This window comes from Parus major, chromosome 1 (assembly GCF_001522545.3).
Source record: "Parus major isolate Abel chromosome 1, Parus_major1.1, whole genome shotgun sequence".
NCBI classification, from domain to species: Eukaryota; Metazoa; Chordata; class Aves; order Passeriformes; family Paridae; genus Parus; species Parus major.
Genome location: NC_031768.1, coordinates 110110661 through 110126199, shown reverse-complemented (window position 1 = coordinate 110126199; position 15539 = coordinate 110110661). Strand labels below are relative to the sequence as shown.

At 38.8% G+C, this 15539-nt stretch overlaps 1 protein-coding gene across 5 annotated transcripts in view; it reads left to right on the top strand.

The window, feature by feature from the left end:
* The window catches only part of LOC107206925 (ephrin type-A receptor 6), a 379928-nt gene that overhangs the window by 267707 nt on the left and 96682 nt on the right, over positions 1–15539 (top strand). For 2 of the 5 annotated variants that reach the window (XM_015633396.1, XM_033518822.1), the window contains exons 7-9: positions 4192–4239; positions 4666–4828; positions 12973–13081. In XM_015633396.1, coding sequence (XP_015488882.1) covers positions 4192–4239; positions 4666–4828; positions 12973–13081 — 320 coding nt within the window. Of the gene's footprint in view, positions 1–4191; positions 4240–4665; positions 4829–12972; positions 13082–15539 lie in introns of those variants that run through there. The other 3 variants (XM_015633404.1, XM_015633421.1, XM_033518826.1) reach the window with 2 other exon arrangements.

Below are 15539 nucleotides of genomic sequence, written 5' to 3'. Positions count from 1 at the left end.
TGATTTTTTGGGGTTTTTTTAGTAAAGGTTTTGAGATATGTGATCTTTTTATCACCTATAACATCAGAATGTAAACTCTGATTGCCTTAAGAGTCCAAACTGATTAAAGGTCATCACATTTGGTTAGTCTTTATCAATATTTTTCTTATATGTATCCACAAAGTCTTAATTTCTGTGCTCCTTTGCTGTCTGCTAAGGTGAGGATAAAATTAGAGAGCTATTCATTCACACAGGTGCAGCATGTGGAAATTTACCTGTTTATTTAGAATTGTTACTGTTATTGGGGGAATCCCCTTTCTTTTAAGTATATGAGAAAGATGGTACTAACCATCACAATAACAGAACATCTGGATAGTGACTGCTACTGCAAAAGCAGGAAATATGTCATTAAAATTATCCTCTGACAGTGCTACTCAATTAAATTAGGTTGTCTAGTCTTAGACCATTAGCACCATTGTGCTTTCCACTCAGTCTGTTTCTTTGGATATGAAAAATGCCTTATCCATAAAGCCAAGTATAAAATTAGGATAGATAGAGATTCAGATAGGCAGAGGTGGCTGCAAGAAAGAATTTGATTCTGAAAGGCTTTTCTGCTCATGCACAGAGCAAACTGTCATGGATTTGTGAACACTGTTCCTCATAATCAGAACTGAATCCATTTATAAGAGGAATCACACAAACAATAAGAAAAGAACAATTTCCTTAGAAACAGAGATAGCATTTTCAAAGTTTATAATATAATTCTGTTTAACTTGGATAGGTAGCCATAGACTTAGTATTACATTGTGTAATAACATTGGCATAGCTTGCATTTGGGTTATATTTATGTTTTAATTACAGATTTTCACCAAGATAAATTTACAGTAGGCTATGGAAGAGGTCTTATGAATTTCCTCATATCAGATTGTGTCTCATAGTTATATGAGTATATTATATTAGATAGACTCCTTTAACTCATGTTTAACCCCTCAGCCCCTGGGTTCTCAGAACTGCTTCTTGTGAGCCCTTTGCCATCTCTAAGGTCACAAATGCTGTAAATGATGTAAATGATCAGAGTGTTTCTTGTGTCCCTTTTCTTTTTATGAACACTGAACCATATAGTGGCCAACTATATATTATCTTACTTCCTATGTGCCGTGGGAGGTACAGCCATGTCAGTTAAACTTATGTTTCATTTGGCAGATTTTGTAGTAGCCCTCTGTTATCAAGTACAGAATAAATGCAGTCCTTGGCCTTTCCCATTGATTCCTGTCACTGTCTAGGTCAGAAATCTATCACACAAGATAGATCCTTCTAGCACACAAAATCATGCTTCCTTGTGATGGAAAATAGTGTGTATGATAAGTGGCTTGATATATATCTATATTTTGCCACAACATGAAAGCAGGATCTGGGAAAAGCATGCACTAACACCCAGGAAGTAAACTTGAGTTCTTCAGTTTAAAATTGGCTTTTTGAACACATAATCCCTGAAAAAGTGAGTGCATGTGGTCTATAGCAAGAATAATTCAAAGCATCCCATATGTCTGTGCAGTCTAGAATTGTATTTTTTTTGTTCTGAGTCCATCTTCAGCCTTCCTGGGAAAGATCATGGCAGCAGGAGTGGCCAGCCTTGAGAGCCACCTCCATGCATCTGTGTGGAAAGCTCTGGCTTTCCAGGTTGGCTGCAGATTAGTTGTCAAGAGAAGGGAATAAGGGCAAAGCATGCCCTCTTTGGATAATTCTCTTATGTGTGAATCCAGTCCTAAAAGGCTGAATTCTTTGTGCAAAACATTCCAGCTCTGAGAAGTTTCTGGCTATGAATCATTTTCTCTTGAGTTTGAGCAACTTTTTCCTCAAGCTCCTGAAGCTTGTTCTCAAGCCAAGGTGACAGGATCCCTTTTTGCTCTTTCACGTGCAGTAACAAATCTTGACCCTTCCCCATCTGACAGCACTATTATTTTTAAGCTCGTGTACTCCCAGACATCATTTTTCAGTCTGTGGGATGGATGGAATGACAGGCTGCAGAAAGAAAGGAGAGAGCAGGGCATGGAGAGGGACCACAACCTTCAGTGCTTCCTGCAGGCAACCCCAGGCATGTGGTGAGGAAGCAACAAGCCAGACAACCCCTGGAGGTGGCCAAAATGCCTTCCAGAAGGGACAGGTAGCAATGGCTGCCCCTCAGGAGGTTGCTGTTCCCCCCAGAGGGACCCATTTTGTTGATTAAATGTTACCATCGCAGCTCTTACCACGCTCGTCGTCTTTGACCAACTACAAATAAAGAATTGTATTTTCTGCCTTCCTGCCCACACCCCTGACTATGGAGCCAGTGTATCCCAAGTGTATGTTTTGCACAAGCAGTGTTAGCCTGTAATAACATATAATAGATATAATAGCTAGAGCTCAGATTGTTTCTTTTTCCAAAAGTCATTCCCACTTCTTGCTGCTGCTGGCCTTGTTCTGCAGTCATCAGGGATTAAATCTTGTCACTGGATCTTGGGGGATTTTTGGACAAAATTTCCATTTCCATCCTCCTCTTAAAGATGTATTTCTTTTTACAATTCCATCAGTTTTTTTCTGCAATCTCTCCAGCAGGTCAAAGAAGCAGTACATTGTTAAATGCTAGGACTTGATTTCAAGCAGTAAGGTAGTCTAGGGAAAATAAAACACTTGCAACTATTGCATTGTACAGTGAAATCCCTTAGGTGCTGGCCTCTTCCTTAGCTTACAGAGTCTAAATAAAAATTTCCAGAGCATTCCAGAGTATAAAGTCATTCACTGGCCATTTATGGGCCATGACAGAGCACTTTGAATCATGCTAATGCCTGTGTAAAACAAGCATTTGCTGTTTACATAATCTGAAATGAAGATTTCTAAGATCTTTCCTTCACAGGAAGTCACGCAATCAGAAAAAAAGAAACACTTATCACTCAAACAAGTAGGCTTTCTGTCAGAAGAAAATAGGTATTTTCTGAAATGCAGTAAAGTATGTCTAAAATCCACTAACCTGTTCAAATTGAAGTTACAACATTTCAAGTAATTGGGAGAAGTCTCCCAATTTAAAGCAGTAATTAGATGGTGTATTAATAATGCTCTCTATCCATAAGATTACATGTACATTTCATCCTACTATTTCATTTTAAATGCATCTTCCTTATGGCTTCAAATTTTGGTAGCAGACTGTAGGAAAAAATCAATTCTTCCTCTTACTGTAGTTTCTCAAATTATTTCCACTGTTTGAAGCTCAAGTTAAATGTAGGTATTTTTAATATTGATCATTGTTGCCTTCCTTCTGCTCCTTCCCCCAACAGAATCATTAGGTTGCTTCTGTGTGTTTGTTTTTTAATCTGGTTTTCTCAGCCATCTCCCTGTATTCCTACTGGGGGAATAGTGATCGACCTGCTGCCCTGTGCTAATGTGATCTCTTACACATGGCTGGAGTTAACTCAGCGTGTTTTATAAAAACTGTTTGTTTTGTATAAAAAGTGCATGCATATTGCTGAGAAGAGGTTAAAAGTCCAACAGAATCTGACTGAAACCTAATCTTCTCCTGCTTATATCTCTTCTGTGAAGTAGATTTCCTTCTGAGCAGGCTGGAAGCACCGTTTGAATAACTTACACCTGCTCTAATATAACTGTGTGGTATAATAAATGTATATGGTGCCCTGTGGATGTCACAGTTGGACTGTTAAGCACATGCCAAGGACATTCCTGCTCAGTTTGGAGACAAATCCTGCTCCAGGGGAGCAAACCTAGCCTTAAGGCAGCACATAAAATATTACAGATTACTGGTTTATCAAGTAACTAATGACAGGGAATAAATGTTCTTCTTCCAAGTCATCCTCTCATGTAAAGGCACCATCCAAGACCTGTCTAGCAAAGCAGCCCTCAGTTAAAGCACAGAGATTGATATTTCTGGTCTCCATACTAGAGCAGCTGGTCTGCAGTGGTAATTCCCAGAGATCATAATTCTCAGGGATCTCTGTGAGATTCAGGAATTCTCAGCTGCTGCCTGGCATCAACTGCCAGGAGATTAACAGGGGACTTTTGTCCAGAGTATTTCTCCTTATGGAGTTTCAAAGTGAATTTCATGTATGACTACATTACACCTACCTGGAAAGAGACATTGAGCTCAGCAGCAGCAAAGCAGTTGAACCATGAAGTTGGCAGGCTTTAAAGTAAAGGTTAATTCCTATTTTCTTTTACCCACAGGTCTACCCACGGATAGCGCCGGCATTTTGGCACTACCTGCGGGTAGAAGTGAGTAGCGGGTATTTGAATACTCCCACATCTTTATTTTACAGCTTGGTAGTGTTTACTGACCTCCTAGTTTGTCCATTGTGCAAAAATAATGAGTTTCCATTCTAGTTGCCATTCTTCTGTGGATGTAGTCTTGTACTAATTCATGTTGGTTTGACTACGGTTGGGTTGGTTGCTAACCCAAGTCACAAAAACATGTCTGTATGCAAGGTTAAAGACAAAAAACCCAAAACCTAAAAGTCAAGGCCATATCATACATTCTGACTGTAGCACAGAACCAAAGGACAGAAATCCATACGTGCACCTCCTTTTATAAACACATTTTACATTCGCGAGAAGAATATGGAGCTTCAGTTCTGTTATATCATTTTTGCAAAGATTGTTCAACTCAACTTGATATCATTTCTTCCCTCTTTTGTCCCTCAGGAGCATGAGCAGCTCAGCTATTCCTCCACAAGGTCCAAGGCTCCAAGTGTTATCATCACAGGTCTCAAGCCAGCCACCAAGTACATATTTCATATCAGAGTCAGGACGGCAGCAGGATACAGCGGCTATAGCCAGAAGTTTGAATTTGAAACTGGAGATGAAAGTAAGTTTCACTGAAGGGAAAAAAAAAAATACAACAGAAGTAGCATCTAATTCTAAACCAGTGAGACATTGGGAGTTTGAATGGCTGAACCCATACCATTTGTTTACCACAAAATGACCAGTGCTATGTGATTAAAAACAAGCCTCAGACTCACAGTTCTGGATTTACAACAACACATTGAAATGTTAGCCCAATGCTGCAGCTGAAGGAATGTTCTCTTCCATAAAATTTCCTTATGGGACCCTTCCAAGCTAAGATGCTCTTGGATTCTCTGATCCTTTCTTTCCTTATGGTAGTTCTGCCTCTTGACATCTGGAAATACCCTTAGCCAGGCTTTCCCCAAGTCCAGGAGCTTCACGCAAGCTCCCAGTGACGGACTCCTCACTCTGTAGTTGTCACTGCTCCCAGACTCCACAAATAAAAAACTTGAAACTTATATGCATTTCCATCAACCAGTAAAACTACTAAATTTGGCACTAAGAAGCAAGGACCCTTCCTATTTCAACTACAAAATATGCAAAGAGGCTTTATGCGCAATGTTGATGCTCTGAATGATTTTATATTTGTCATGCGTTTTCCTCCATGTTCAAAGAAACATAGAAAAAGGTATTTACATGTATTTGAGAGAAAATTAGTGTAGTAGATACAACACTAAAACACTCATTAATTAAATTACTTTAATTAGCCTGTTATGTATACCATGTTTTTCATTAGTGTTTTAGAATTCAAGTTGTTTAAGCTAATGTACAGACTCAAAACTATGTAAGTACTTCCAAGAGCACCCTGGGATTTGTGTTCCACTTTTATTGCTTCTTAACTTCTATTTCAAAAATCAGTCAGGGATAGATTTCCAAGTGCTTAATGCCTAATTGGACTTTTTAAAATTTTCTGGGTACTTAAGCCAATTGGTTTGAATAGGAGTTGAGCACTTGGGTGCTTTCAAGAATTTCAGTAGATCTTGTCTTTATCTTCTGGTGCAATAAATACAAGGCTTAATTCATGTAAAGAATGAAATAATATTTAAACCTCTATGAGGTTTCACATGGTGAAAATGTCACTTGCCCATCTAAATCAGGAAGATTGTGGTTGCAGTGACATTTTCCTCATTGGTATTGAGGGAATCTCCTGGGAGTGACATTCCCCTTACTCCATCCTAGCCCCATCTCACTTTCTCAGTGCACTGATGCAGCTGGCCCTTGGGCTGCATGGTGAGCTTAATTTTAACATCCTTGTTGAAGTATAGCATCAAAGCTGAACCTGATACTGAAATAAACTGGAAAAATAAATCTGTTTATGATGCCATAAGCAGACCTAACACAGCTTATCTCCCACTAATTCTGATTTCTTTTGCTTCTAATTCTAAGCACTTGCTGCCTAAACTTGTAAATGTTTTCACATAGCTGAATAAATAGAATACAGCAATGGTTTTGTCAGTATATCAGGATGCTGGCTAACATTTACATAGAGAGATTTGGGGGACTTGTGTTGAGATTTGGGCTGCTTGGTTCTGTTGGTACCTGTAAATGTTAATTTGCCCTCCCTGGCCTGCATCTGTCTTACTAACCAGTCCTAGTCCAGCTGTGTAGGAATCTCTCTTCATCATTTACTATTCTGGCAGTGTGCAGCTTAGCTGAAAATATTCTGATTTTTTTAATGTACATTTTTCTCAATTTTTCTGAAAGATAGCAAAGGCAGACTATTGCAGCTCCCTCTGTTCTTGCTTACTAGAAACAGGTTACCTGGTGAAAATTCCAATTTTGCAATTACTTTTTGTGGACTTTCAATTAGATTTTAACTAACTCAACATAGCACTTTCATGAGAAGGCTGGGAAGAATAGAGTGTTTTAAAAGTCTGTTTTGTGAACAGAAAATTTATCAACCAACATTCTCATGAAAATAACAAAAAATATTGTAAGTCACGTGTTCAATAAAAATCCTCCTTAATTGGCCTTAGCTTGTAACATCCTTCTGCTCTCTGCCAATTGAACATCTTACAGTGGAGAAGAATTCCCAGACCAGTTACAGGTAAACATCCAAGGTTATTCCATTTACCCTGCTTGAATGTTGACAGAATTTGTTAGCAGACAGTGGTAAAGCAAGCCATCAAAAATTAAGGTTTTTCTTGAATAGACTAATTATAGAAAATTAATAATTCATTAGCTGTGAGATGTGTATATGAAATGCCCTAAAACTTACTGTTCTTTGGCAGGACAGTGTCCTGCCTTCTCTGATGTACTGGGTGAAACACTACCTGTGTCACTTCAGTTATAAAGTTATAAAGGATAAAATAGATACATCATTACCAGGAGCACGAAAACATTTTGGTGTGATTGCTAAAGGTGGTGCATGAGGGAGAGAGAAGACCAAATCTGCAGTAGCAGTGGCAGAAGTTAGTTATTAGTGCTGATGTGGTTTTTGGGAAGCACCCTCTCTTACTGACCCACAGACTGAGGCAGGCACAGCTTGGGGAGCTCTGTTGTTGAACTCTTCTCCCTGCTGCAAAGACAAACAAGTGGAGCATCCAAAAGAGTGAAATTTGTATTTTCTTTGTGATAGGAAATAGAGTTACCTAGGGTAGTCAGAAAAATTCTCTTCAAGGAAGCAGGGATGGATGAATGGATGCTGACAGGCATTTCTCTTCCTTTTAAAGCTCAGAGGCAGCACCTGGGAAATGTGAAACCTTTCCAAAGCACAGCAACCACCACTTGTGACTGTGTTTCTTGTTGCCATTTTATTCAGTCTCTGTTTCAGCACCTTACAGGCAAAACACTCGTAGCAAAGCTGGCAGGTTTTCATACAGTCCAGCACACACACAGCTGCCACTGCTGGGGCTTTAAATTGGAGCATAAACCTCACTTGCAGCTCCTGCTTTTATCTGTCAGAATTACCAGCTATCTGAGTCACCACAAAAACACTCTGGTCCTTCCTAACAGAGAATAAAATGTGTTCTGACAATAAGAAAACATTTGTCCTAGGGCAGAGATGCTTTAATCTCTGACTGTTACCCTCTCTGTTTTTTTTTTCCCTCCCTCTCTTCTAACCAGCTTTTTATGGGATATTTTTGTTGGTTGGCTGGTTTTGTTGTTGGTTGTTATTTTTTAATTAATGATTCAAACCTCTTTTTTTTCTTTTCTAGAGAAGTGGTTTTTTACATTGCCTCAGAGGTCCTTCTCCCCAGAGGAATTTGTAAAATACTAAACAATTTACAGCTTTTTGGCAGTTTTCATGCCAAGGCTAGGCTTATTCTAAAACCAAGGGTATTTTCCTTCTCAGCCTTCCCATCATTAGGAAAAAATAATCTGAAAGTGGAATGGTTGGCTTGTTCTGGAAGGGACCTAAGGGACAAAGTAGCATTTATGCAGTTTGAACTTGTGCTTGGGCTGAGCAGAGTGATAAATGTGAGTACATGATAATATTTAATCCAAAAGCAATGCAGACTTTGTATACTTCAAATTATTAACAGTAAAACCCTAAACATTTCAGAAATGCTAATGGAATATTTCATTAGGTGTTTTATAAAGTTTAAGACTATGAAAAAACAGTTGGCTGAAACTCCAGTCTTGATGGATCAATAACTTTAATTTCTTTACCACAGTCTCAAATGGTGATTTTTGTGTATTGCCAGAAAATTCTGCTGAATTTTCACATTCCTCTTCCTCTTCCTACATCCACAAAATTTGCCTTTAACTTTTCATCCTCAAACCAGGCTATTTGGGATTTGCCACCAGATGTGACTCCATTCTTTCCAGAACTCCAAAGCTCAAGAAAAGAGCACTGATTCCAGTGCAGGTCCACTAATGGTTTAAGCACATGCCCTGGTTCATGCCATGACAGGGAAGACATCCCATGGATTTTTAGAAAATATATTGCATTACCAATGCAAAATGGAATTTTTTGGGGTTTTTTAACAATGTTTTATGTTTTGACAATGGGAAACTGTATTCCTAGTTGAAACAAAACAAATCAGATGGCATGTATTTCGTATTTAGAAAACTTTTTGTGGGATCTCTCCCCACCTCTGCCTTGTCCTACTGTTTATTCAGTATTAGTCAGCACTGAATACCAACAAATGTCTCATTTTAATCTTTAAGTATTTAATTACTGTGTTTAATACTTTCAGCCATTTGTTCTTCACATTTGATTTTGGTCTATTTGATTGCACTGCTGTATGTGTCCAGAAAACCCAGAGACTTCACTTTTCCTTTGCATTTCCTAAACAAGAGCAACATCCTTGTTCAGATCTCAAAGTGCCTGCACAGGATTTCCATTTATCCACTGGCCAGGAAGTGGATGTTAAGGGAAGGCACTTGGAAGAAAGCTTTTCAAGTGAATAGACACCAAAAAGTTTTACATTCTTATGCTAGTGACAGTCCCTTTTAAAATCACCCTTCCTTTCCCTTCTTGTTTTGCCTTTCACTGGAGCCCATCAGCTCACTGTATCACTGGAACTACATTTTCATTTGTGAAAATGTGAAGGTTGCCCTAATGAGACTTTGTGTTTTCCTTACCTATTGTTCTTAAGCAGTGTTGTTTGCAGTGCCCTGACAGCCTGTTCCTGCCTGTTAGAGCTCCAGTGCTCACTGTCCACACTTATCTGTCCTACAGCTGCTCACTGTTATCAGTCTGGCTGTCTTTCTGTCACTTTTTTATCTTTCACTCTGCTGGAGGGTCTGCTGCCTGATAGATGTCAAATTGAAGTAATGAAGGGATGTAGCTGAGAGACAGAAGTGAGCTGTCATTAGGGCTTCCAGCTCTTCTATACCAAAAACACAAACTTGTAAAATCTTTTGGAGAAATTTGTTCAAATAAGGAGCAGAGCTGAAAGATTCTCTCTGGTTTTCAGCCTCTTGCACTGTGACTAAAACATCTGCACCATTCCTGCCAGTGTGCCCAGTGAGGAAATGAGGAAGCCTCAGGATAACTTCAGGAAATTCCCCTTCAGCCCAAATGGGAGGGAAAGTGCAGCTCCTCCTCCATACATTTGGATGAAGAACCTAGAGAGAAGATGAGACAGGGCATGGATGTAAAAAGTGGATTGTAGGGACAGAACTGACACCAGGCTGGATGCAGAAGGGATTTCTGGGCATGGTGTTAAGCAAGGAAGATGGAATGATGCAATTAGAAACTTCAAGCATCATTTCAGGCATATAACATGAGTTAAGAGATAAGAAGAGCAATGGCAGTGAGGAGTTTATCTGGATAGTAAGCTCCTGGCTGCATATATAATCCATGCTGAAGTTTTAAAATCACTTTGACTAATCACATCAGTTGCAGCACAAATGTGCTTGAAGAGTTTTGCCACCCAAACATTGCACTATACTTCTGAAAAATCTTGGATAAGTTAAAAATTCTCCCTTTTCATTTATTTAGCTACTCATTTTTTAAAGTTTTCTTTAAGTGTCCAAATGAACTTATTGAGCAGACAGGTAGAGAGAATGAGACATAATACCAGATTAAGCAGTCAGCCCAGTTAGAGGGGTGCTAAGCTCCCTTAGCTCTGCTCATGGTTTATGATAAAGTTGAGGTGCCCTGGACAGTGTAGAGATAACAAAATATTGATTTTAGCTATAGGAATGCTTGCCATGTTGTCCAACAAATGAGATTCTGGATAAAAAATACTGTGCACTTCTATGATTAAATGAAGCACTCTCATATGTCCACACAAAGAAATGAAACGAGGTTTCAGGAACTTGCTTGACTTTCAACCTGCCATAGTTGTTTTTAAACTGAGTTTTTCTATCTTGCATAATCAAGAAGTTCTGAGGAGAAACACAGAGTCATAGGCCAATATACACAGGAAAAATAAGGAAAGAAAACCAGGAAGTGACAAAAAATATTCAAGAACATGCCCATCAGAAACAATTAAAGCTCTTAGTATTTACAGGTTGATCTTAAGAGAAAGCTGGAGAAATGAGAAAAGAGCAGAGAGGTTGAGAGACACATAGAATTTAATTTAGAATGCCAAAATGCTGTAAAAATTCTAGGTTTTGAGAGTCCCTGATTACTGCCTTCTCACTGCCTAAATAGTTTTTTTGGAACCTTTTATCTGCATGTGATGAGTCTGTGTATGTGGATACTCCTGTGCTTAAATATGTCTTGTTCACTGTGCTGTGCCTTTATTGATTTTATTGAGGGATCACTTCAAGCAAAAATAAGTATTTCCATCATTTTGCCTTCCCTGCCTCTCTGCCAGTTTTTACCAAATTCACATTTCCAATTATCCTTGTCTGTCATTTGACATTTTTATCTGACAGGTAAATTAAGGTCATCTGGAAGTTTCAGGCTTGAAAGCTCCTTGTGATTATATGAAAAAAAAAATTCTAATGTATTCAACTCTGGCCTCTAAAATACAAACAAGAGAAACAAAATTATCCCTTTTCAAGTAGGTACAGTTTCAGCTAAAAATCAAACTACTTACAGGCAGAAAGAACTTAATTCAGTTTCAATTTTTTCCCCTTTATTGATGTGACTGCAGGTGCTTCTTTGGATCATGGAGTCAGTCCCTACATTTGCATCAAAAATTCCTGGGCTCTTGGCCTTGGCAGTGAATATCTGTTGAAGAAAATCACAGCTAATTCATTTGAGCTCATGGTTTGCTTGAAATTCAAAGCCAAATTCACTCTTTTTGCACATATTTTTTCCTCTCAAAAACAAAAGGAGACCTGCAGTTTGTCCTCTCCTTTCCACTGCAGAGATGGGCAGGAAAGACTCCTCTTAAACCTTGTCTATGTACAACCTTAAACCCTGCCTGAGTTTAATAATCTTTGCCACATATAGCACAACTCCCAATTGTCAGAAAATGGTATTCAGCATTTGCATTGTTACTTGTGTGGCATGCTGTTTGTTATGCTGCATTTTTCCAACCAAACCTGAGCCTGTGGAAGGCAACACAGAGCTGGAATTCACTCCCATAACATCACTAGTTATCATTTAACTAATTATTCAGTCAATATTTACTCCATCATTTATTGGAAGATGTGTATATTTAACTTGTCTGACCACAGGTACTGAATGCCTTGTAATTTACTGCCTGTGCATGCTTCCATCAAATTATATGGACAGAAACCTAATGGCAGAAATTCAAAAAGTTGGTTTTGCTGAAAATTTGACCTAAGCTACTACTGTTTTTATTTGCTTTGCTGCTCTTACAAAGCCCAGTTTACACTTAAAAACTTAAAAACTGTGAGTTTTTAAGCCACATACAAATATTGCTCAGAAGCCAAATGCTTTTCTAGGAAACAGCATTTTCTGAGGCTTTGAATAGCAATGAGGGCATTGATTGCATTGAGCTTCATCAGCTGCAAAGTGAGAGAATACTGCCTGCTGAGCTTTCTAGACATCAGCCTAGGTGACTTCCCACCTGAAGTCTAAAGAAAGCTGAAGATTTTGCTTATTGAACAGTTTACAAGTTTACCAAATCAAAGTTGCTTCCCTGATGTAAAAATTATTCCTTTTTCTGTATTTACTCCCATTTTCAGAAGTCATTGAATAGAATTATTTCTTTTTCTTTCAAAAAAATGTTTTATTTCCCAGGGAAATAGTAAGAAGTAGGTAAATGTCATGTGGTGTAAATGTTCAAGTGGAACAGAGTTTAACAAATAAAACTTTGGAGTCAGATAAAAAAAATGAGCCTAATTCTTCTTCTGCTCATGTAGTGTTTAGACAGTGTGGACCACCTGGACTGTTAGTTGGTAAATTCTCAGTGAAAAGATTTAATATTATACCCATTAAATTAACAAAATTAGGAAGTGTCCAGTGACTGGATAATTTCATGTGATCTTTTATAACTCCTAAACATCCTACAAAAAGTAGACAGAAAAACAAGAAGCATAACTAAGAAAATACAGTTTTGTGTCCAAAATCCTGACATATTCAAACTTTAGTAAATTGCAAGTGTCTGATAGTGGCAAATCCTCCTTTTATAAACCTGCAAACATCCTCTCCCCTCCATCCTAGCAGGGACATGGATTCTGGTCTCTCACTTCACAGACGAGTTTGCATCCCATGTCTTCACTAAGCACTGAGGAAACCACTAAAAATCAAATTTCACTTCATTTGACCACTGAAATTATTTCAGCCATTCTGCAAAATCCATTGGGTGGTAGATGGAGCATCAACCTCTTTTCTCTGTGCTTCTCTTTCAGCTTCTGATATGGCTGCAGAGCAGGGACAGATTCTTGTGATCGCCACTGCTGCTGTTGGTGGATTCACTCTCCTGGTCATCCTCACTTTGTTCTTCCTCATCACTGGCAGGTAATTAAAACTCTGTTCTTGTATAGTCCCATCTAAAATTAAGAATTCAAGAATAATACTTAAGCACATTTTCAGAGCTAAAATTAGGGTTAGACACAGTGGAATATCCTCTTTGCTCAGCACTGGTCTTACAGTTCTTTTGTAGCTATTTTCCATAAGACACAGTTTGGGGAGACAAGAAATTATGTGAAACCAGGAAATAGTTTGGACACTTTAAAAGTTAGTTTCTGGGTCTCTTGGCCACAGAGTGATAATTTAAAAATACAGTATACCTGTTGCACCCTCAAGGTTCTGACATGACAAGGAAAAAAAAAAATAAGCAAAAAATCCCCACAGTGTATTTTACAAAATCTCATAACTGTCAATTGCAAAACTTGAGAGAGTGCACTGCTCAGATATCAACAGAGGGTGCTGCATTTCTAGATTTGTAATTACACATCTGTTTTGTTGGCATAGCATTACCTCTTAATTTGAACAGAAATTGAAGTTCTCTCAGTGCAGGCCAGAGGTTTTATTTGCAATACCCCAGCAACTAAATATGGCACTGCAGTAGCTGCTAATATGTAAATTAATATTCTCTCTGCTAAATAATAAAAATAAATGTTAAATCTAATGTTCTGGTGAAGGTAATGAGAGTTAACTTTGGAACATATTGTGGCCTTAATCTTAGAGGCTAAGTAAATATTCCTGCAATTACTACAGAAGATGACAAACAATAGTATCTTTCAGAGAAGAGAGGAATTATTTAGATGGAGATAAATTTCCAGAGAAAATGATTGTGTGGAATCTGTATGTGAAATCCTGAAACAACTCAAACATTTCCTTTAGAAAAAATCACTAAATTTGGGAATGAAAAAAAATACAGAAATTGGTTTCTTTCTGTGTTTCTTCCTCCTGTTTTCTACTGTTAAGAGTATCAGAGGTTCTCTTAGATTTTTACTGCCTTACTCAATGGGACCATTTCAATTATGTAAGATAGGAATTCATTTTGAAGTGCTGCTTAAATTCAATGATAAGAGCATGTTCCACAGAAGACAGAGCAAGAGAATTTTGAATAAATACTCAATTTACACTAGGACTGGAGGCAAATTTCAGCATGAAGAATGAGACTGGTACCCTACAGATGTGCTCTGCTTCAGTGTTTAGAATTAACAATTTGATGAGCTGTCGAGTCTCAGGGCTGCTGATGAGCCTATTCAGAGTGGAGAGGCTGGGTTAAAGGAGCACCTGCCTCTGCACTTTGCTGGGTGATTATCCACCAGGAGCAAGCAGGAAGCACTGCTGTCAACTGCAGATAGGAATATGAGAGCAAAAGAGACTTCAAGACACAGGACCGGGGTCTTGGCTGAGCTTCAGGAAATGGGATGTTAAAGCTCAGTCTGATTTATCTCTGATTGTTCTGCAGCCAGCCTGAGCAGAGAATGAGGACACTGCTCCACTGGTGATTAATCACTGGCTTCTGTGGTCAAACTTTGGGGCCACATGGATGTTTAGGAGGGTTGGGTGAGGTTAAAGTCTTGTTTCTTTGACTGTTCACTTGGGCAAGTGTGGACCTGATTTTCTCTGAGCCTGAGAGAATTACAGCCTGTCACTGGCTGATTTGTTCCCAAGGGAAAGTTTCTGGGGAGCTCTCTCGCTCAAGGATGATCTTTGTAAACAATTTTACTCTCTCCAAACAGTTCTGTACAACTGTAGAAAGTGTGTTTTTCTCTTGTCCCACCAATGGGACAAGAGGTGGTGTTCCCTTGACCAGTCATGTTAAACCTGTAGCGTAAGACCCTATAAAAAATAAAAAGCTCAAAAAATAAAACCCCTATTCCTAACAACTCATTCTAGTGTGTGCTGTGAATCCACACTTCTACATCGTGTCCAACAATGACAGGCAAGCATTTGGAGTGTAACAACTTCAGGGATCTGGACAAGGTGGCATCCTACAGACCTCTTGTTCAGGTCCTAAAAACAGCATTGGCATCCTTAGGGAGTCCCAGCAGCTGGTGTTCAATCTCAGGGTTTCCAGAGTCTGAGAATCCACTGGTTTGCAGTCCCTCCACAAGGGTACTTCAGCTTCAGGACTTCCTTAAATTCCTCATCATCATTTGTGTCGCAGTGAATGAACTTGTGACTGTTCCTACAGTGTTTCAGCAGTTTAAACACACCATTGAAGTGAGGTGGGTGTGTTCACCTATTCCTCATAGATTCTCCACTGTTAGTATGGAAATACTGACTATAATTATTTTTAGTAATTTTACAGTGCTGTTAATATTCACACAGAGGACAGTAATTTTTTTTTCAAGCTGGCCTTGGAACTGTATGTCTGCACTCCAGAGCACACATCCATAGGCATTGCTGTTCTCCACTGGCGTCAGAGCCTCAGCAACCTTTTCTATCCCTTAAACCAAAAGATTTCCCTCTAAATAGTAATTTTCAGGCTGCTCAGTTGGTGAGAAAGAGCTTTAAG